Source organism: Saccostrea echinata, unplaced genomic scaffold, assembly GCF_033153115.1.
Source record: "Saccostrea echinata isolate AGI-Se365-2 ecotype Australia unplaced genomic scaffold, CSIRO_AGI_Sech_v1 ptg000023l, whole genome shotgun sequence".
NCBI classification, from domain to species: domain Eukaryota; kingdom Metazoa; phylum Mollusca; class Bivalvia; order Ostreida; family Ostreidae; genus Saccostrea; species Saccostrea echinata.
The window spans coordinates 4,087,812-4,112,500 of NW_026889772.1; the positions used below are offsets into that span (position 1 = coordinate 4,087,812).

A 24,689-nucleotide genomic window follows, 5' to 3' on the forward strand; every position below is an offset into this window, starting at 1 on the left:
AGTTCATTATATATTACAAATTTATTATACATGTATTAGAAGAATTTAAACAATGTGTTTCTACAATACAGCATATGTAATGTCCAGCACCATCATATCAAAGTATATTAAATATGAATTTTATCATTTTTAAGTTTCTTTCTCTCTTTTAATAGATTGTTTATACAATCAAACAATAATTTGTTAAAGAAAAAAACCAAATCAGATGATGAATGTCATGGCACTGACTTAATTGTATAATAGTACATGTACAAAGAGAATAGGACATAAAAAATGAAGAAAATCCCATAGAAATATAAAAGGAGATTTTTTTTTTCCATATGGATTCAGACAAAAAAAATAAAGCCAGATTGCCTACAGTCTCTGAAAACTGTAATTTACATATTCTTGACCCCTTCTTTAAAATGATTTAAAATTGAATATAACATTAGGTATCAGGATTATACTTCTGACATTATTTCAATTGGAATTCATGAAAATGCTTTATTGGGCTTTTATATAATTTTATTACAGCTGTAAAGTATGGGAAAAACTAAGTTTAAATCAATTATAACATCATAATGGATCTACCTTGTATCAAAATATACAGCTGAACTTGAATCAGAATCTCCAACATCAATATCTTAAATAGAATACTATGTGTATCTAGAATTAAGTGATTTGAAAGTATCAAACACCTTTTCTTTCAGTTTTTACTCTCAATATATCTAATCCTCACATATCTTGAAATTTTAACTCTGTCCCATCAAGTTCAAAATAACACAGTTTGACTGTATGTCTTTCTGTCTATAAAAACATATCAAATTTGAAAAATATTGGACAATCATTAAAAAAACTGTATTTAAAAAAAAAAGAAAAAAAAAAGAAAAGAAAAAAAAAAAACAAACAAAAAAAAAAAAAAACAAACACGAAACTTTGTGAACCAAAGGATGGGCAGAAGACAGACACTGATTACTACAGGCCACTCAAAATTTTTGCCCCCCCTCTAATAAAGAGGTGTTTTTATAAAAACATTAAATTAATAAATTATTTCACAAATATACATTTACATAAAAAAATGACTTGGAAACATACAATTATATTTTAAAATGATACTGTAGCACTACTGGCTTGTTCATATATTAAGAATGAAAAGAAAAAAAAGCATCTGGACGTCAGCAATGGCAACATCAATAAATATGAGTTATGAGCCTGGGTCTAGTTTACTTGTGTACAAAGTTTTATTAAATTCAGACCAAAACATAGGGGGAGTGGTTTAAATGAATTTCAAATGCATGTATAATCATATTTATGGCAAACATTGCAACAGTGTTCATCTAAATAAAAAATCAATTAACAGAACTATGTATTTTAGAATAGTCCACTTGTGTACTAAGTCACATATTGAATCAGACCAAAACTGTAGAGGAGAAGTGTTTTGTAAGAATTTCACTAAAATATCTATCAGTGAAATCAAAACCAATACATACAATTAAATGTATGTATCTCAGTATAGTTTACTTGTGCACCAAATCTTACTGAATTTGGACCAAAGTAGGAGGAGTTGCATTTTGAAAGAATATCACAGAAATTTCAAATTTTAGTAACCATGGCAACACCATTAAAAATCAAAAACCACTATAAAAAATTATGTATCTTTTCATAGTGTACTTGTTTTTTTTGAAATTGTACCAAAACTGAAGGAAGAGTAGCTTTTTAAATGAATGTCACACATTTCTAATTTAAGTAGCTAACTATGGAAACATTTTTCATCAAAATCAAAACCTAATAAATAGAATTAAGTACCTTAGTATAGTGGGGGCATGATTTGTTTACACTTGAATCTGTGCTAGCTGAGAATGCTTTCATATTTATTAGATTAATCATGGGTTTAAATAATTAATTTTTTTCTATATGTTTGATCTTCTATTGTGGCCCTCCCCTACCCCCGAGGAACATGATTTGAACAACTTGAATCTACACTACCTGAAGATGCTTCTGAGTTAATATAACTACTCATGGATTTGCTGTTCTTGGGAAGATTTTTAAGGATATTTCCTATATTCCAATGTAAAACTTTGATTGCCCATTGTGGCCCAACCCTACCCTAGAGGGTCTAGATTTGAAAAATTTGAATCAACATTACTCGAGGATGCTTCCATATGAATATAACAAACTGGCTTTGCTGTTCTTAGAATGACGATTTTAAAATATTTTTCCTATAAATTCCAATGTAAAAATTTGATTGCCCATTATGGCCCCACCCTACACCCAGAGGTCAAAATTTGAACAAATTTGAATCTACACTACCTGAGGATGCTTCCATATAAATATGACCAATCATGCTTTTTCTGTTCTTGAGAAGATTTTTAAAGATTTATCCTATGTATTCTGATGTAAAAATTTGATCCTCCAATGTAGCCCCTCTGTACCCCTAGGGATCAGGAGTTTAACAAACACTAATCTACACTAACTGAGGATGCTTCCATATAAATATGACCAATCATGGCTTTTTCCTTGAGAAGATTTCAAAAGATTTTTCCTATGTAAAACTTGCCCATTGTGGCCCCACCCTACACCCGGCCGGGGGTCATGATTTGAACAAACTTGAATCTACACTATGTAAGGAAGCTTTCATGTAAGCTTCATCTTTTATGGTCCAGTGGTACTTGGGAAGATTTTCAAAAGACACAACCCAATATTTACTTTTTCTAAATTATCTCCCCTTGGAAGAGGGTGTGACCCTTCATTTGAACATACTTGAATTCCCTTTACCCATGGATACTCTGTGCCAAGTTTTGTTGAAATTGGCTGAGTGGTTCTGCAGAAGAAGATGAAATTGTAAAAAGTTAACAACGACTACAACAATGACAGACAATGGACACATTTTGAATAAGAAAAGCTTACTTAAGCCTTCGGCTCATGTTAATTAAAAACCAATGCAGAGAATTATTTACCGTAGCAGAGTTTACTTGTATACCAATTCTTAGGGAAATTGTACCCAAACTGAAGGAATGAATAGCATTTCGAAGGAATTTCTCAAAAGCTCTATTTTAAGTAAATATAGCAATACCAATCATCTATATCAAAAACTGATAAAAAGACTTATGTATCTTAGTATAGTCTTATTGTGTCTAATCTACTTGTGTACACAGTCTTACTCAAATCGGATCAAAACTGTAGGAGGAGTAACAGAAAAATTGTTTACGGACAAACAGACAGATAGACTGACAGACACCTTACTAATGCCTAACCTCTTCTGCTTTTTGACCAGTAGATCTAAAACTGAACACTCTGTAAAGATAGAAATAAAAAAATGTATGGCACTTTACATAAAGCAAATTAAAACAATATGGCAAACATATTTGGTCCGACTATATAGTATAATACAAATCTTATTCTGCAAACTGTTAATATACATGTATATAACAATATAATATATAAACTGTTAGATATTTAACAAATATATACATATTTTAAATAACCTGGGAAGATCTTATGCTCTTGAGGTTAAAAGATGGAGTGATTCCAAACTTTATCCTGTCTGCATGCTGTTAGGGTTGAGAGATGGAGCAGATCTAAGCTTTATGCTGTTTGGGATATCTGTTGAAAATGAACATTGAATAAACGTCAGTTCTCTGACTATACCACTGGGCAATGCATGCAAAAATCCTGACTCGTGATAAACATAGGTAATCAGAAATTACAGTGCTCACCTCAATGAATGTTGTCTTTAAGTAAGGCAAAGTCCCACACTAAACTAATAATGTAGTAGTGTGCAATTCTAAATAATACTGTATTATATTATATGTAAAATTTTCACAACAACTTTTATCACAAGATGGTTGAAATTTGCAAGCAAGAAAAAAAAAAAATTAGTTACTGCTATGTATAATCTTTAATAATAATAATTAGAGGCTCAAGGGCCTTGATGGTCACCTGAGTATAAAACAACATTATGAAGGATCCATAAATTGATTGATTGCATGTTGTTTAACGTCCCATTCGAGAATTTTTCACTCATATAGAGACGTCACCATATACCGGTGAAGCACTTCAAATTTTGACCTTTACTCGGCACTCAGAGCCATTGAGCAGTGAGGGATTTTTATCGTGCTAACGCCTGCCGTGACACAGGGCCTCGGTTTTTTAAGGTCTCATCTGAAGGACCCCCAACTTTCACTTCAAAGTGCCGAGCGCATGGCGAAGGAACAGTTGCTACCCATTTTTTATTGACTTAGGTCAGTCGCGGCCGAGATTCAAACTCATGACCTCCCGATCATGGAGCGAGCGCTCTACCGACTGAGCTACCGTGAACACTAAAAGGATCCATAGAAGTATAAAATAAAACAAAATAAATTGATAGATGAAGACATATTGCCCAAAAGCAAGTAGAATAATCAGGGATAAACAAAATAATTAGCTTAGTACTCCGTAATAAATCATAAAGTAGATCAATTTACTTGCCTGTATTTGCCAAAGTGTAAACTAAACAAAACATAAGTGATTGAGCACTATTAATAAACCCATCTCATTTCTTAGCACATTGGCCTCTCTTTGTCTTTGAAGAACATTTAATGTACAAAGATAAGGTATATTATAACAAGATGTATTTGAGAATCACTGATGCCCCCATATGGCAGCTCATGCTGAAGGCTTTCCTCAATTGCAAGTCAAACTCCAAGGTTAAGGTTAAGAGATCGACTAGATGTGTCGTAATGCCACAAATGCCCCTGCAGGCAGCCAAAATTTCAAATTTCAAATTGTAAATTGCACATTTGTAGCTGAGATAATGATTACAAATTTTTTCTAAGTTCAAGGAGTATAACTGTCAAAAATCATCGGACCATGACCAAGTTCGAACTTGACCTGTATTTTCTGGTAAAATACCTGCATATGCAATTTCAACTTTACATATATATACATTCCTACAAAAGTTAGAGAGCAGAAATTGAAAATTTCTTATTTTTTTCTAAGTTCAAGAGGGATAACTCTGTCAAAAATCATTGAACCACGACTAAATTCAAACTTGACCTGTATTTACTGGTAAAAGACCTGCATATGCAATTCCTTCCATCTACATGCATGCTTTCAAAAGGAAGAGAGCGGAAAGTGAAAATTTCTTATTTTTTCTAAGTTCAAGAGGGATAAATCTGTCAAAAATCATCAGACCATAACCAAATTCAAACTTGACCTGTATTTTCTGAAATAGTACCTGCACAATTCATGCACAATTTCAACTTCATACAAACGTCCCTACAAAAGTTAGAAAGCAGAAACTTAAAATTTCTTTTTTTCCCCAAGTTCAAGAGGGATAACCTTGACAAAAGTCATCAGACCATGACTAAAGAAGAAGGGCGTACTTGGCGTTCGATCTGCAGGAAGAAGGGCGTACTTGGCGTTCGATCTGCAGGAATCATGTGTACGAAACATTTATGGTTTAAATGTCCAGGATTTGGTCGGCTGACCAGAAGTGGACAGACTTTACCAAGTTACGCACATAAGAAAATGTTTAGATTAACATTTAAATAACTTTCAATATGAAATATTTTAGTCCATTTGATAGTTACGATAACACAGTAATACTTCACATAAATAATAAACACCTAACAAGATAATAGCGTATGATATATGAAATGAAGTTTCAGTAGGTTTGAAAAATTGCTTTCGCTCCCAGTGGAACTGAACCAAAATTTTTCTCTTTAAAAACTTATAAATCGGTAAATAAAATTCACTTGATTGTTTGTATAAATAAGAAAAATAAGTAAATTGCTCCATTCGAGGATCGAACCAAAAACTTATCGACTCCTTAGTGCGTTGGACTGGTAACGCATTCTACTGAGCTGTCATTGCTACACAAACATTCAGGAATTTAAAATGACAAAGAAGCAATACATTTACACATTGGTATTTTTTTGGGGAAAAGTTCATTTTTTATAGTCTCTGGGTCTTCTCTCCATTTTTTACAAACGTTTGTTCGTTTCTTTCAATACAAATGCACATAAATGTCTTTTTAAAATCATGGAGAGATGACCCAGAGATAACAAATTTTTAGAAAAACGTGTTTAAAAATGTAATATTTTGTAGCAAATGACGCATCTAGCCATGTTTCAAGTTATTTTTAAGAAAATCAAAACAAACTATTGGGAAAATTTTTTCTTTTCCTATTTCATAGGAACATTATAAATCAAAAGAAGGTTAAAATTTAATTTTACAGTGCAATAAAATTGTCACTTTTCAAGTGTGCCCCAATTCCTGCTGAATGTCAATCAAAAGCGCCCTCATTCTTTGAACTAAACCAGCATATTCCTATGACATATCCAGATGTCAAATGTGAGTTGAATGTGTGCAACTGTTGCTGAGATAATGAACGGAAAGTCAATGATGACAGAGTGACAGAATGAAGGAACATCATAACACTACATGTATATACCCCTGGCCATTTCATGGCGGAGGCATAATAACATTAAAACCCAAAGAAAGGTCTTGTCACAAGGAATATACCTATGAAAAGCCCTAGCTAGAACCAACAATTCAAAAGTTATGGCCAGATTACAAAGTTTTTCAAAAGTAGGTCAAACTCTAAGGTCAAGGGGTCAGAATTGTTGGTACCAAAGGGAAGGACTTGTCACAAGGAAAACACATGTGAAATAGGAAAATCCCAGCACCAACTGTCTACAAATTATGGCCAATGTTCAAGTTTTTCAAAAGTAGGTCAAACTCCAAGGTCAACGTCAAAGGGTCAAAATTGTTGGTATCCAAGGGAAAGTCTTGTCACAAGAAAAACAGCTCTGAAACATGAAAGCCCTAGCACCAACCTTTCAAAATGTATGACCAAGGATTGAGATTTTCAAAAGAAGGTCAAACTCAAAGGTCAAGGTCAAAATTGTTGGTATCCAAGTTAAGGGACTTGTCACCAGAAATACACCTGTGAAATATGAAAGCCCTGGCACCAACCATTCAAAAGTAATAGCCAAGGTTAAAGTTTTTCAAAAGTGGGTCAAACTCCAAGGTAAAAGGGTCAAAATTGTTGGTAACCAAAGAAAGGTCTTGTCATATGGAATAAATATTTTCAATATGAATGCCCTATCTCCAACCTATCAAAACTTGTGGTCAAGGTTAAAGTTTTTTAAAAGTTGGTCAAACTCCAAGGTCAAGGATCAAAATTGTTGGTATCCAAGGGAAGGTCTTGTTACAAGAAATACACCTGTGAAATATGAAAGCCCTAGCATCAACCTTTCAAAATGTATGGCCAAGGATTAAGATTTTCAAAAAAAGGTCAAACTTACAGGTCAAGGACAAATGATCAAGAATTACACCTGTGAAATATGAAAGCCCATGCAGCAACCATTCAAAAGTTATAGCCAAGGTTAGAGTAAGAGTGTTACTCTTATATATATATATATATATATATATATATATATATATATATATATATATATATATATACATACATACACACACACATGTATATATAGGATCTCCCATGATTTGTAGTTGGATATGATTTTTATCCAACGAGTTGTGTGTTTTTTTTTATCCCCGAGCCTTGGCGAGGGGATAAAAACACACGAGTTGGATAAAAGTCATATCCAACTACAAATCATGGGAGATTCTTTTTATCCCATGTTTAATACTTCACAACCAATGTTTTACGCTGTTTTATGTAGGACTCCACTTTATTTTACTTCATCACTCTAACGCAAAAACCATTGTGATGTCACAACTGCACTTAACTGTGGAATATGAGAAAATTATCCAATGAGTCATATCCATGGGATAAAGGGGTAAACATGGGATAAACATATATATAAAATCAAGAAAATCAGATATCTGATGTTTCACCTATCTGTACGATTTTGACCAGGAACCAAAGCATCTGGATAAAAGAGGCTCCATTGTACTAGTTTATTACCCATTGGTGAATCCGAAAATTGTTACAGTGACTTACCATTTGCCCCCTCTATACTTTTTGGATCTAGTGATGGACAAGATGATAGACCAATGGTATTTCCCAATGATTTAGCTGCTGAAAAAGATGTACTTTACAGCTCCAATAGAATTATGTAGAAAACAAAGTATTTTCATGGCATTCAATTTGAAATCATGTGAAAAGTAATCCCGATACCTATATTCAATTTTACATTATTTTAAAGAAGAGGCTAAGAACATACAAATTACAGTTTACAAGATGGTTTTTCGTCTTGTTTTCTTGCAAATTATGCCCCGATACACCTTATTTTACCGAGCTATAGTTATAAAGCATCATAAAAGGAATTTATTTCTCAAGTTTGAGAAATCTGTAGGCTCTTTTCATTTACTACATCTTGACCTTAAAGTACCATTTCCCAGCATAGATGAAAGGTTACACAATGTTCAAACCATTTTTAACGATTTAATAAATAGGAAAAAGGACAGAAATAATCTGACTTCTACTATTTTGTAATTTTACTGCATTTTAATTAAATGTATTTTTCTTGTGTATGATTTTTTCACGTTGGTAAAAATTAAAATCACCAGAACTGGCTTAGAAGAAAACACAACTTTTGTGTCCCAAACATTTTTCTATATGAATATTTTTCTGTATATTCCTCAACACAGTTGAGAACTAAATCATTTAGGGCTGTCACAGCTACCCAAAATAACCGAAAACTGCGGTCCAAGTTATTTGGTTCCGTTTCGGTTCCATTTTTCCAGATTTTGGTTTGGGTCTGGGTTATATATCAGAATCCATTTTATACAAAAAATGGCATCAAAATCAAAAGAATGATGACGATAGAGGTGATAAATTAACATCAGAGCTGAATTCTACTTCATTCTATGACAAAATACATGTCACAAAAGTATTACATAATTATCAAAATGAGCAAGAATGTCAGGTTAAAGGTATTAGTCGGCCTAGTAGTCCTGAACACCAATGTCAAGACGTTAACATGGTTAAGATTTGTTTTGAAGGTGAATTTAACGTAACAAATAAATAATTTTCAAGTTAAATTCATGAATTCAAGGCTTAAAATAGATGTAAACAACCAAACCAAAAAACCCGAAACCAAACGGAAAATTTACAGAACTGACCCGACCCGAAAAATTTTGGAACCGTGACAGCCCTAAAATCATTTTTTAATGAACATCGTGATGATTACATGTAAGCGTGCTGTTCCCGTTGTTGATGTCTGTAATTCCTTTACTGGTTGAGATCTGTTCTAGGAGTGGATCTCTTACTGATTGATCACCTAAAGTTTGATCAGGATCTGAGACCAATTTCTTCTCCTCTGTTTCCTCAGTGTTACTCCTTTGTGATGGAAGTTTTACCAGAGGTATGTGTACATCTCCATTCTGTATGGTCTCACCTGGAAAGGAAAAAAACCCGGAAAATTATAAACTTAAAGGATTTCTGTAAGTGTACAAAAATTTGCGTATTCAAAATTTAGCGGAATCACCGGATATTAAGTTGTCAGTGTATTCATGAATTAGCGTTTCACAATAACGCGCCATATATTGTATTTATTAATGATTTCTTAGTGGTATTCATGAATTAGTGTATTGTTGTCACTGCCAAAGCCGCTAAAATATGAAGCCCGCTTTTTTAAGTACACATACAGTACCTTGCTTCTTTTATATGCAGCAAGATTTTGAAAATTTTGAAAAACTGCATACCTGATAGATGGGGCACACAGGGAGACAACACATTTGCTTTTATTATACTTTCATGTTAAACACCAAAATCTGATTGCGCTGGATGGACTTAACACTTGTAAAACAACAATAATGTCACATGCATGTAATTTATGTTCATGTGGTTCATTGTAAAATTTTCAAATCATCAGTTATTAACGAGGTTGGATCCTGATATTTAAAGTCTTAAACTTTTTTTGCCAAGTATATTTTTAGTTTCTACACACATACCTTAATTAAAAAACAAAACAAAAAATGGGGATCAATATGCTTCTTTTGGCACTACAGTACATTTAATATGACCTTTTTGCACTGAAATTTGTTTCTTAATCAAAAATCAAATCTTCGACATTTTCCCTCCAATGATTTTATCCAAATAAATCATGAGACCAAATAAACTATTAGTCTATTTGAAAAAAGACACTTTGAAATTGTGACTAAGAAAAGTTTCAAATTGCTTCGCATAATCAATTATTTGACCTTTCTGCACTCAAAAACTGTGATTTTTCTGGCATTAAAAATTTAACAAGCAAGAAAATTATTTTAAAGTCTTAAGCTTTTGCTGAATTTAGGCAGATTGATCAAAGTTATCTTATATATTCAGAAAAGAAAAACAAAAGTGGGGGTCTATGATGTAAATTTTTAGATATCACTAAAAAAGTGCTAATTTTATGTTAAAATTGGCTAAATTTTTTCCTGGACTTTCAGAATATATTTACTATATTTGTCACAATATAATGTAAGAATTAATAAGAAATAATTTAGTAGATATTTCAGAACCAGCATAAAACATTTCACTGCAAAAAACAGCTCCGTGTGCAACCAGCATGGAAAAATAGGAATCTAAACTTAACAGTACTGTATATATTTCAAAAGGGAAAAATTGATCATTTTCTCCTATAAAACCTTCCGCATCAAAATATAGTCCCTGACTTAATCCTATTTGAATGGAATTTAATCACGGTTTTTTCACTGGATATAGTTTAATTTGCATTGTAGAATCCAGATTTAATGCTTGAACTTAAAAATGATGCAGAATTTTATAAATAAAAGTCCAGACCAAAATCTGCTCAAAAGCTCAGGATCGAACCTCCTTAATTGGAAAGAAGACAATTAAACTTGGAAGTTTGCATTCAATATACTGATTAAAAACAACAAATGACACACAAAAAATATCAAAACTCTCTGAGTATCAAACAAACAATAATTATAAAAGAAATCGAAGAATCTTTTTCCAAGCTTTCTTACTGTAAAAAAAAACCCAAAGAATTTTAAAACCTTTTTTTCTTTGGATATCATACATAAAAGATACATTCAGTGTAATAAAATAAATATATAAGTACATATTTTTGGGGTAACAATACACATTTATTGACTGGGTTCCAGGGCAACATGCGTTTTGTAGGACCCAATTAAGATCCAAACTACATGTATTTGCCTGAGGCTGCTACGCTGAAGGCAAGCAGTTTGGTTTGAGAGATCGACAAAACGCATTTTGCCCACGAATACAGTCAATAAATGTTTTATTATACCTTTTATTATTTTTTTTATACATGTATATATTAGCTGGCTTCCATGATGTAAATTTCCTTTATTCGCACTGTGGGAAACTCAATTCTGTCACTGTTGAACACCAATGAATGCAAATAAGATTTTAACTTATTCTGCCAAAAGTATGACATACTGTAAACGTATTACATTTAGCTGTGTATTCTTTTAAACAGAAAGCAGCTTTCACTAATTCAAGTACAACGCTACATGTCTTGCACATGTAGATATAAATAGGAACATAAGTAAGTCCGCTAAATCAAATCTTCGCTAACTTGTTCAAAAATCAATTTCCGCCAAATATCATACACGCTAAATATAATACATTTACAGTGAGAGTTCTCTGTGGTAAAACATTGATTTTTTGTGACCGCTTGTAAGATTCTTTAGTATAGATTTATATAAGACCAATTTTTAAAGGCCGGTATAACAATTATAATTGAGACCCTTCATAAATCCATTGTTGACCTCTGCTGACAAGTCGGTTGACAATGGTTTTCTCTCTGGGAGTCAATTTCAACTATTACCCTAAGAAACATGCACTATTTATAAACTATACTGTAGTATCAATAGAGATAAAAGGCTGCACTGTTTTGTAAAACTTAAAATATGTCTCACCAGAAATCTAGATTAAGTAAAACATGCTTAGAGCAAACATGATTATAATGAAATATTTACATTAATGCTGTTTTTCTACTTAACCAACCATGAAATTGATTTGAATGCCAATTTTGTGTAAACTCACATGAAGCAATATACACAGAGATATTCGTGCTACATGTAAAGTGGCATCACAATGAAGCTTAGGAGATATTAATAAAAATATAATGATATAGGACAGCAAAAAATTCAAACATTGCGTATGTTTATGGTGCTTTCAAACACATGAAATGTAAGTATAAGGAAGGTTTTTGTCCCCCACTTTCACTGAAAGTGGGGGATATTCACAGGATGAAATTACACCATTCAGTCAACGGAATGGTAACTGAATGGCCACTGAAAGGTCACTGAAAAGATCCTTTCCCATGACTTTTCCGAGGTCTTTCAGTTACCATTCAGTCGACTGAATGGCAGATACATTTCAGTGGCCTTTCAGTTATCTTTCAGTTGTATCTTTTTATTAAATAATGGGCTTATTTTTTAACTTAGAAATTTCATTTCACGTTTTCTTAATATAATGATATTAAATTAATCTATTTCCGAATTTAAAAAAAATGACAAAAGTGGATATAAGAAAAAAAAAATCTTGCGGAAAGTTTGGGTCGAACCCTGGCCTCCTGCTTGAAAGTCCACGACATTATCCATTTCGCCACGGTGTCTTGTTGAAAACCATGAGATTTAAAATCAATACATTTGTAGAAATTGAATTGGGACACCCAGTTCACCTGTTGTATCGAGGAGCTGGGAATGTGTATATATCTTGTATACATTTTGTATATTCTATGTTAATTGTGCGGATTTTTGGGGCTGACTAATTAATTACACATCTCATATCGGGATGATAACAATTATCGACGACAGGCACCTGTATTTTGTTACTGTTGTTTTTTTTTCCAAAGAAATGATTTAAGATGGATCTTCACCTCGGAAAACATTGTAAATACTTAAAACGATATCTTTTAACATGCTAAATTATTGTGCGATTTTAACAATCAAGAAACAAAATTAACAATATTAAGGTCCTTCCACAAGAGGCATAAATTTTTAATTCTGTTTATGTAAAATTTTTTAAAACGATATCTTTTAGAAGCTAAAATATTATGCGATTTTAACAATTAAGAAAGAAAATATACAGTTTTAAAGTTTCTTCCAGAAAAGGCATAAATAATTCATTCTGTCTTGTCTTTCATAACCAGATATTTCCATGAAAACTAACCGTATTATACACTGTGTTAGATGGACATAAAAATAATGAAAAACTATTTTAAAGCTGAAAAATAAGATTTTTTTTTCTTTTTTATTTTAAGAACATTTCGACCGATATCCTCAATCCTTTTTTCAGATTGACTGTCTGTTTATTCATTTAACAACTTATCAAATTGAATGAACTTGTGAAAATATTCATCACAGATTTAGTTTAGTAAACAATTTAAAGACAATTGAAAATCTAACCATTACCAGTACTACGTATCTGAATTTTGTCACAATAAGAAAACAAAAACACATTTAAAAAGACAGTACGGCGCATCTCATCAAAAAACTGACTTGATAGAATTTTCTGACAACATTTGGAATTTTTTTACTACTCATAAATGTATTAACTTTCAGAAAATTACAACTTACACAAATAATTTTGATTATTTCATTAAAATTAACAGTTATTTATGGGACGTAAATATATATATCGCAACGTGTTCGGGGTTCCACATTCCATGCTATGCACGCATGCGTAGTTTTCATAAACAAAACAGCATGGTAAGAGAGCGAAGCCCGGTAGGCCTGCTATACATTGACAAAGTCGACCAAAAAGAAAAAGAAACTGAAAACAGAACTTGAAAAAGCAACTTTCCTGACTAAAATTTATTTTGGGGATTAATATAATCGTTGGATAAGGAAGAAATGGGAACTTGGCAACACTCACGCAGGGCTCGTGAAGGTTCTACTCGACAGGTTTGTTGATACTTGTTATCATTTCTCATTTTTCTATCGCTTTCAAAGAAAAAAAAATAGTGTAGACTCAACATAAAATACACCTATGACTTATAAACAGTGTTGCCATTTGAAGTGCTATTTTTTTTAACTGTGCAGAAAATTATTTTGTTTGACATTTGCCGCGATAAAGTATGATTGGTGGTTTTTCTTTTCTCGGACCCCAATACACAAAACGTCAACAATTGCACTTTTAATTCTGTTAAATTCCCCTGAAAACAGACTAAAATCTTTACGATTATTATTTTAGATTAGTCTATCAGAAAGTTATGATAAATTGCTTTTGAACATTGCTTTTACCTCATATTCATTATAATTGTAAACTCTACAGCGTAGGCATGTGCCGTATTAGAATTCACGTGGTACAAATAAACAGATCTAAGATTGCTCCAGTTCGTACGACCCTTGGTTTTCCAGCAGATACTAATTATGTTAATTTTGTACGAGGAGAGAATATTTCTGTTTCTCAAACTGCTTGCATCAACTTTATGCCTTATTTCTTAATGATACATTGGGTAAATTTGAATGAAAAAGCACACGTTTTGCAGCCGTACTGTCGCTTTATAGATGTGAATAACTTTATTTAAATTTTTTTAAGGAATAATTACCGATAAAACTAATGAAACACCGATGAAAAGGTTGTTGAATTACGACTGAAAGGTCACTGAAAGTTGACGGAAAGGTCACTGAAAGGTGACTGAAAGACGACGGAAAGGTCACTGAAAGATAACTGAAATGTGTCCGCTGAATGCTGACTGAAAGGTACCTGAATTGTGGCTGAAAGGTAACTGAAAGGTCACTGAAATGTACCTGCCATTCAGTGACTGAATGGCCAATGAAAAGTCACTGAAAGCTGCCTTTCAGTTTTAACTGAAAGGTCTAGTTTCTTCCTGTGATTAATTTGGGTCTGTCTGTCCATATTTCTGTCTGTCTGTAATACTTTTGTTTGTATTAAAAGTTGCTTGGCACTATTTTTAGCACAGGGGCAGGTTGAGAGTTATTACGTATAATACAGGTTATCGGCGGACTTTATATTCTAATTACATCTATTAGAACTGTTTAGTAAAGGCTAAATTAGACAACATTTATTGTGTAAAATTTTGACAATATCAAACGTGAATATAAACATTATATGTGACTTAATGTTTGTATTTAATATGTTATATAAGCAAGTGCCTCCGTGGTCTAGTGGTATGTTGCTCGCTTAGCAAGTGAGAGGCCCGGGTTCAATCCCTGGACAATTCTCTTTTCTTTTTTTTTTTTTGAATTACTAAATGATATTATTCAACATGTGAAATGAAAAAAGTTACGATTTATGGCGTGTACAAACTCATAAAATCATTATTACAGTGTGATAAGTATTCTGTATATAGTATATTAAAAAAAGAATCTTCTATACACACATTAAAGAATAAGCAATCAAATCTTTATATCCATATTGGCTTTTTCAAAAAAATTTGCTTCAATATACTTGTATATATTTAATAATTCTACAAATACAGGGGGCAGTGTGACCCCCCCTCCCCAAACTGCGCATGCTCTTCTTTTTTCCCTAAGCGGGGACACAAATTCTCTGAATTAGCTTGTTAAGTTTAGTATGAATTATTGTTGTGTAAATCACATAGACTTGCATGTAGACAAATTTACACACTAATAACTCACACAAAACTTAAAAACATTCCTTAACTGATGCTTATTATAGTGAAGTGATTTTCATTCTCCATAGCTTTAATATATATTGTGAACTTGATGTATATAATAAATTAAGTTTATATGGAAGCCATGTCATGCATTCCTGGCACTTTGTTATATGCATGTTTTACTGCACAGTATGAATAATTTTATCAACAAAATCCTGCGTACTTTTACACTGGTTGAAACCAGGCCTGTTTTCCTGTAGAACATTATCTACTCCCATTCTACTTGTGGTCTCTTGTCCACCATTACACTGAAGCCTTCCATCTGAATTTATTTCTCCAGAATGTTCTCTTGTGACAATTCTATCATCAGTTTCCCTGCTGTCTAGATTTCTTCTCAGAGGGTCCAATTCAATTTGATCCTCTTGTTGAGCTTGAAATAAAAATAATACTAACTAGAAATCTGACCAGTCAGCAAGGGCCCCGCCGAGGGGTAGAAATATAAGGGTGCAGATTAGGGGATGAGAATTTTACTTGATTCCAAAAAATTTCAAAATATATAAAGAATAAGCAACAGCAACTGCTAAATATCCAACAATCTGTAAATAGTATCCTTGTATTTACATAAGGCAGTAAAAAACATCACATCTATAATAACTCAATTAAATGTATATTTAAAAATGAATGAAGCATGTGTTTTCTAAAATGCCAGCCTTCAGTGAATGCAAATATCACCCAGGCTTGACCTTAACTTCAAAACAAATACCAGTTGCAGACAAAGGTGTTAATTAATCTTAAAGTGTCAGAAAGATAACCCTCTAAAATATTCTGCAAACCAGCAAGATAATCAAACCCACAGGATTAATTATACTGCTCTCTCAACCTTTTCTTCTAAGTTTACAATAAGAACTTTTTAAGCAATGATAGAATGAGGTTATTATCTGAATACCTGTTAAAATAATTAGTATTCTTGAATTTACATAAGGCAGAAAAAAAGAAAAAAAAAGAAAAAAGAAAATAATAATAAAAACGATATCTTTATCTATATCTTGTTTTTAGAATTCAATAAAATCATAACTCATTGTGAATTTTAACAAAATAAAGTATGAACATTATTTAAATCCACATTTCAGAGAATGTAAACATCATTCAGAATTGAACTTAACTTCAAAACAAACTTCATTTGCAGACAGAGGTGTTAATTAATCTCAATGTGGCAGACAAAGATAAATGCTTTGGATTTTCTTCAAGAGCAAAGTTAATTAATCCCAAGAGACTCATTGCAGCCTTTCATAGTTTACAATAGGAACATTCTCAGCAGTTATCTCTCTTTGCCCATTCACTCTTATATAAAGTTAAGGAATATACCCCACCACCCCAGCTCCAAACCGGATGACAAAGAGAACCAAATTTAGCGTCAAAATATATCTTACTGCCTATTCAACCAACATACCAAATTTGAACTTAATTGGTCAACCCTAAAAAAAGTTATTAGAAAAAAACAGAAAATTTGTGGACGGAAGAATGACAGACGGACACACAGACAGACAGACGGACAGACAGACAGACAGACAGAGTGATTACTAAAGGGCACCCGCAAATCCTTGCGGGGCCCTTACTAGAAAACTGACTAGTCAGCAAGGGCCCCGCAGATGGATACACATCAAAGGACACAGCTTAAGGGATGAATTTATAATAATTTGATATAGAAATAAGAGGCCCAAGGGCCTTAACGGTCACCTGAGTATAAAACAACATTCCATAAAAATCCATAGAGTATAAAATAAACTGATACAAGAAGCTTTTGTAAATCTTTGATCCTCCATTGTGGCCCTACCCTATCCCCAGAGTCATGATTTGAACAAACTTGAATCTATACTACCTGAGGATGTTTCCATGTAAATATAACAAATCATGGCTTTGTTGTTCTTGAGAAAAATATTTTTTCAAGATTTTTCCAGCATATTCCAATGTAAAACTTTCATTGTCCATTGTGGCCCACCCTACCCCTGGGGATCATGATTTTAACAAACTTGAATCTACACTACCTGAAGATGTTTCCACATTTCATCTTTCTTGGCCCAGTGGTTCTGGAAAAGAAGATTTTTCCGATGAATTCCCATGTAAAACTCTGGTCATCCATTGTGACCCTGCCCTACCCCCGGGGGTCATGATTTAAATAAACTTGAATCTAAACTACCTGAGGATGCTTCCATATCAATATGATCACTCACAACTTTTCTGTTCTTGAGAAGAAGATTTTTAAAGATTTTTCCTATGTATTCCTATGTAAAATTTGATCTCCAATTGTGGCCCCACCCTACCCCCGGGGGTCATGATTTGAACAAAAGTGAATCTACACTACCCAAAGATGCTTTCATATAAATATGACATACCATGGCTTTTATGTTCCTGAGAAGAAGATTTTTAAAATTTTTCCTATGTATTCCTATGTAAAACTTTGATCACTCATTGTGGCCCCACCCTACACCCAGGGTCATGATTGGAATAAAAGCGAATCTAAACTACCTGAGGATGCTTCCATATAAATATGACCAATCATGGTTTTTATGTTCTTGAGAAGAAGATTTTCAAAGGTTTTCCATATATATTCATATGTAAAGCTTTGATCACCCATTGTAGCCCCATCCTACCTCCAGGGGTCATGATTTGCACAAACTTGAATCTACAATACCTGAGGATACTTCAATATATATGATCAATCATGGCTTTGCTCTTCTTGAGAAGAAGATTTTTAAAGATTTTTTTTACGTATTCCTATGCAAAATTTTGATCCCCACTGTGCCCCCACCCTACCCCCTAAGGGTCATGATTTGAACAAACTTGAATCTACACTACCTCACAATGATTCCACATAAGTTTCATACTTTCAAGCACAGTGATTCTTTGATTCTTGAGAAGAAGATTTTAAATGATGCCATTAATTTTTCGCAAAATCATAATTATCTCCCTTGGAAGAAGGCGTGGCCCTTCATTTGAACAAACTTAAATCCCCTTTATACCCAAGGATACTTTGTGGCAAGTTTGGTTGAAATTGGCCCAGTGGTTCTTGAGAAGAGGGTGAAAATATAAAAAGTTTACGACAAAGACAACCACGACGATGGCAGACAATGGCTCAGGTGAGCTTAAAATTGATGATAGGGTCTATGACCAAGTTGACAGACAAAATTTTTTTCAAATGTAAATGTAACCTCAAGCACAAAAACAAAATGGAGCTTACAAATTTCTTGTCTTAATCTTCTTTTTCTTTTTTGGTATATGAACACCATAGTTACCACCAAAACCACCACCAACAACACTGCAACTCCAACACCACCAAGCACAGTCAATCTTCAAAATAGAATATTATTTGTTGCTTTAGTATGAAAATGGTTATTTATGAATAAATGACAGTGAACTTTACACCCACATGTAATGTTTGTTAATCAAAAATGATACTTCCTCCAGTGTAACCATTTTCATTACCTACAGTCATTTCTGCCTTCAACATGTTCAATGGCAAATAAGAAATGTCGATAAGGAGGAAAATAGCTTAGCTGGTCAACTGAGCATAGAAGAGAGCCATGCTTAAAGTTTATAATTTCAGATGTGACTTATACATGTATTAAGTTATTCCAATTCTTTAACCAGAGAAGTATTATATAAATATAGCCTTTTGATGAGATCAACCCCTAAATAAATAGACCTTAGAAAAAGCGTATCGACTGAGTACGAAGTGTGAGGTTGATATGCTTTTCTCTAAGCTCTACACAGCTAGGGATCGTCAAAGTTGTCGACTCACGCAATTTCTTTGGGTTACACTCGATTTTTTTTAACCCGTAACCCAATTATTTTTTATGACACGGTGGGTCATGCTTTTTCACGGGAGTTTTGTTGAACAACCCGAAAATCTCCCAATTTCTGGATTTGGTTTGTAAATTAGTTTGGACCTAAAACTTCCTAAAACTGATCAACCCCAGTTTGGATCTACGTAAACAATGCTGATGGCTATGTAAGGTAGGCTATGTGTCGGTATATCATCAGTCACTGCAGGTATTTACAGTTATCTGGGAGTTGTTTAGACAAATTCTAGTTTTAAGTCATTATAAAATGGCTTCCGATAGAATGAAATCAGTATCTCAGGGCCAGCAGGAACAACACCAACAAAAGAAAAACAAGAGGCTCATGGGCCACATCGCTCACCTGAGAAACTTTGGCCATGCTGTTCTTTACCAGATTTCCCCCCTTTTAATATACCTATTGTGGCCCCGCCCAACCCCCGGGGGTCAAAATTTGAACAATTTAGAATCTACACTACCTCAGGATGCTTCTAAATATGTCTCAGCTTTATTGGTCGAGTGGTTCTTGAAAAGAAGATTTTTAAATATTTTTCTTATATATTTCAATGTAAAACTTGGATTCCCTATTGTGTCCCGCCCTACCCCCAGGGGTCAAGATTTGAACAATTTATAATCTACAGGATGCTTCAATATAAGTTTCAGCTTTTCTGGCCCAGTGGTTCTTGAGAAGAAGATTTTTAAAGATTTTTCTTATGTATTTCAATGTAAAACTTGGATTCCCTATTGTGGCCCCGCCCTACCCCCGGGGGTCATGATTTAAACAATTTAGAATCTACACTACCCCAGCATGCTTCCACATAAGTTTCAGCTTTTCTGGCCCAGTGGTTCTTGAGAAGAAGATTTTTTAAGATTTTTCCTATATATTTCAATGTAAAACTTGGATTCCCTACTGTGGCCCTGCCCTACCCCGGGGGGTCATGATTTGAACAATTTAGAATCTACACTACCCCAGCATGCTTCCAAATAAGTTTCAGCTTTTCTGGCCCAGTGGTTCTTGAGAAGAAGATTTTTTAAGATTTTTCCTATATATTTCAATGTAAAACTTGGATTCCCTATTGTGGCCCCGCCCTACCCCCAGGGGTCATGATTTGAATAGTTTATAATCTACACTACCCCAGGATGCTTCCAAATAAGTTTCAGCTTTTCTGGCCCAGTGGTTCTTGAGAAGAAGATTTTTTAAGATTTTTCCAATATATTTCAATGTAAAACTTGGATTCCCTACTGTGGCCCTGCCCTACCCCGGGGGGTCATGATTTGAACAATTTAGAATCTACACTACCCCAGGATGCTTCCAAATAAGTTTCAGCTTTTCTGGCCCAGTGGTTCTTGAGAAGAGGATTTTTTAAGATTTTTCCTATATATTTCAATGTAAAACTTGGATTCCCTATTGTGGCCCCGCCCTACCCCCGGGGGTCATGATTTGAACAATTTAGATTCTACACTACCCCAGCATGCTTCCATATAAGTTTCAGTATTTCTGGCCCAGTGGTTCTTGAGAAGAAGATTTTTTAAGATTTTTCCTATATATTTCAATGTAAAACTTGGATTCCCTATTGTGGCCCTGCCCTACCCCTGGGGGTCATGATTTTCACAATTTAGAATCTACACTACCTCAGGATGCTTCCATATAAGTTTAAGCTTTTCTGCCCCTGTGGTTCTTGAGAAGAAGATTTTTAAAGATTTTTCTTATGTATTTCAATGTAAAACTTGGATTCCCTATTGTGGCCCCGCCCTACCCCCAGGGGTCATGATTTTTACAATTTAGAATCTACACTATCCCAGGATGCTTCCATATAAGTTTCAGCTTTTCTGGCCCAGTGGTTCTTGAGAAGAAGATTTTTTAATGAACCCACCCTATTTTTGTCTTTTCTTGATTATCTCCCCTTGTAAGGGGACTTGGCCCTTTATTTTAACAATTTACACTCCCCTTCACCCAAGGATACTTTGTACCAAGTTTGGTTAAAATTGGCCCAGTGGTTCTTGAGAAGAAGTTGAAAATGTGAAAAGTTTACAGACAGACGGACAGACGGACGGACGGACGGACAGACGGACGGACGACGGACAACGGGTGATCAGAAAAGCTCACTTGAGCTTTCAGCTCAGGTGAGCTAATGATATTTGTGTGCATATAAAAGAATCTTGGAAGACAACTTCCATTGGATTAAATAAAGTGATCAAAGATTGTATAAGTCTAATTGTATACTATAACTACATTGCACTTCTTTATTAAGTCTGGAGATTAAGAAATCAACCAAGATTTAACATATTTTCTAAATTAGCTCAAACTTCCCTAGTTCTTAATTCCTAATATATATATATATATATATATATATATATATATATATATATATATATATATATATATATATATATATATATATATATATATATATATATATATATGAAAATACACCATCACCATGAATGTTCCAAAAATCTACAGAAGTCTACCTCTATCTATTGTTCATTTATATGTGAGAACATGAACTCTATAAAGTTAAAATATACCAGACTTCCTCAACTGCATCACTGAAATAATATTTTAATGAAAAGCCTGAACTGTTTTACCACCTATATCACTTAGAATGTTCTGGCTAGATGATGTACAAGATTGCAATCACTCACATTGGTTCTTTGTCCTCTGTTGGAGTGGTATTCCCACCTGTCACTATTACAGTGCTCATCTCTGGGCCTACCTCCTCTGGTGTAGTACTGACTGTCTGTCCACTCACGGAGGGAAGCGGCATCAAAGTCTCTGTTGTTGTTCTGTAATTACATTTTATTGTAAAAATTGAGGGAAAAAAAATACATTGGCCACAAAGCTCATATAAGTCAACAATCTCTTTCTGACTATGAAATTTAATATGTACATGTAAATAATCAAAACCTTTTATTGTCCCCTCAAATTAAAGTTCATATTTTTAGCATTATACTGAGACTTCATAAAATGTAGCCTTCTTATTCTTGTAGTTATTATTATTATTATTATTATTTATATATATATGTATATATATATATATATATATATATATATATATATATATATATATATATATATATTGTACACAACTTAGTCACCATATTATGACCCCAACCTCATCTTTGAATAAACTTGATTGATGCTGTTCTTGAGATGATGATTTTCAAAGATATTTTTTATATATTTTGACATAAAAATTTAACCCTGTTTTGTGATTCTATCCTATAGTGGAGACAAGTGCTTTGGATAAGACCATATAAACAAATGTCACAGTAGCTGCTAGCACACAAAAAAAATATCTTGCTGCTCAATGGCCAAAAGTATAGTTCTAAAGAGTAAGGTTCCCTTATGGCCTTTTTTGGCCCTGTGAATTTCTGAAAAAGTGAAACTGCTTAGATTTAGTTGACAATGCATTAAAAATCATTCAGAACCTCAATGACTGCATATCTATCAAAAATGACGTACTTTTCTAGCTAGTCAATGCACTATGACATCATGAATTGCATCATTTTTCCCATATCCTGAAAATTTCTACAAACACAGTCAAACTTCAATTCTATTTTTCAATATTTCATATAGAACACCTCTGATCTAAAATGTGCAATTATGTAATGATAGAACTGCTTCTGAAGAATAGAATAAAGTTTTAATTTTTTGATCAAGGGGTGCCCTCATATTAGTTGAAAGTACTCAAATAAATCTATTTTCTTCAAAATTCAAGAATTATATATTGCAATTTCACAAAGCCTGATTTCCAATACCTGGACTCTCAGATGAAACTTTTTTATAGGAAATGAAAGCACTAAGTCTCTAATCTATACTGATGTTTAAAATGGGACATAGAATGTTTATCAATAAATTTAAAATAATAAAATAAAAAAATAATAAATATATCTACAGGGCCATTTTATGCATAAAGTTAACCAAGCTCTTTGCTGCCTTTCACTTGTAATCAGCTGTATCCCAACATCAAAGGGACATAAACAATCAACAACCAGCTTTGATTCTCAAGAAGATTTTCAAATGACAATTGAGTATTGGGTACGTTCGCCCTATCTACCTGTTCGCATGTGTAGTCCATTCTAGCAGGGTCCATTCACCATAATTCTTGTTCAGCTATGATTCTTAAGATTTTCAAATGAGGATTGGGTACTGGGTACGTTCGCCCTATCTACCTGTTCACATGTATAGTCCGTTCGCACAGAGTCTGTTCACCATAATTCTTGTTCACCCTCTATCCCGTTTGCCATAACCTGATCGCCCTATCGTTAATATTTTATGTCAATGTTATCGTTGAATTTTCAGTCAATATTTTTTTATTTTGTTAATTAAAAGAGCTAATAAATATATCTCGTTTCCATCAGTATTGAACTTTATTTCCAATTTTAATGGTTATCAAAGATAATTGGTTTAATTGCTGTTAATTTAGTACTTACTGTAAATTGTTTGTTTGTTTTTTATATATATGTTTTGAAAATAATTAAGGAAATTGAAAGTGATGTTAATTATGTTCACAGGCCATTTTATAATTGGGGATTAGCAGCCTCTGAGCAAAGGGTTTATCATTGGAGGAAATTTTTTATTCTCAATTTAATAAAATTTTTATATAACATTCCTTGTAAACTAACAACTATCGAATCGATTACTTTACAGTTTTTTTTACTTCTTCATCTATACTGAATGTTGAAGTATAATTAATTATAATTTAAATAAAAATTCATGAAATCCAATAAAATCAAAGGAAATTACAAAAAATTAACCCACTAACATATTATGGGCAAACAGACTTTGGGCAAAGGAGTTTTAGAGCGAACAGACTCTGGGCGAACGAGAATAAGGGCGAATGGCGTCAAGGGCAAACTTGTTTAGGGCGAACGAACATACATTCTCAACCTTATACATGTACTTTGGATTTCTTAATACATAATAATGGACACATGCACACACAAATATACATGTATACAGTGAGAATTTTAATTAAAAATCTAGGGAAAATGGGAAAACATATTACCGGTACGTTTTACTTTGAAGTAAATACAGTCAGTTGGTAGGCTTTTCCTCTTTTCATATCTTAATAAACAATTAATCTGAAAATTCAGATTTCTGATAAAAATATCTAAATATTCAATCTGCTTGTCATTTGGGAATTTTTCCCTTAATTTGGGTGAAAAAGGAGTTGAGTTTCATTTGGAACTATGTCCTTTTACCTGACCCCCATGCAACAGATATTAAGCCCTTTCACTTGAGTCTCTGGTTCAGGTGAACTTAAAATTAAATCCTCATGAAAGAGCTATATTTACATTGTACTGCAGACATTATGGATTGTCAGCTGCTTTCCCCTGGTACATGTGACGCTGGACT

The 24,689-nt window shown here is 33.3% G+C and overlaps 1 protein-coding gene across 1 annotated transcript in view; it reads right to left on the bottom strand.

The window, feature by feature from the left end:
• Positions 1-208: 208 nt before the first annotated feature.
• The window catches only part of LOC133191354 (uncharacterized), a 27,970-nt gene continuing 3,489 nt past the window's right edge, over positions 209-24,689 (bottom strand). The window contains exons 5-11 of the mRNA XM_061327102.1: positions 24,629-24,689; positions 21,974-22,114; positions 18,730-18,839; positions 15,715-15,921; positions 9,123-9,329; positions 7,931-8,008; positions 209-3,582 (exon numbers count right to left, since the gene is read on the bottom strand). The exon at positions 24,629-24,689 is cut by the window's right edge and continues 102 nt beyond it. Coding sequence (XP_061183086.1) covers positions 3,515-3,582; positions 7,931-8,008; positions 9,123-9,329; positions 15,715-15,921; positions 18,730-18,839; positions 21,974-22,114; positions 24,629-24,689 — 872 coding nt within the window. The 3' untranslated portion in view covers positions 209-3,514. The remainder of the gene's footprint in view (positions 3,583-7,930; positions 8,009-9,122; positions 9,330-15,714; positions 15,922-18,729; positions 18,840-21,973; positions 22,115-24,628) is intronic.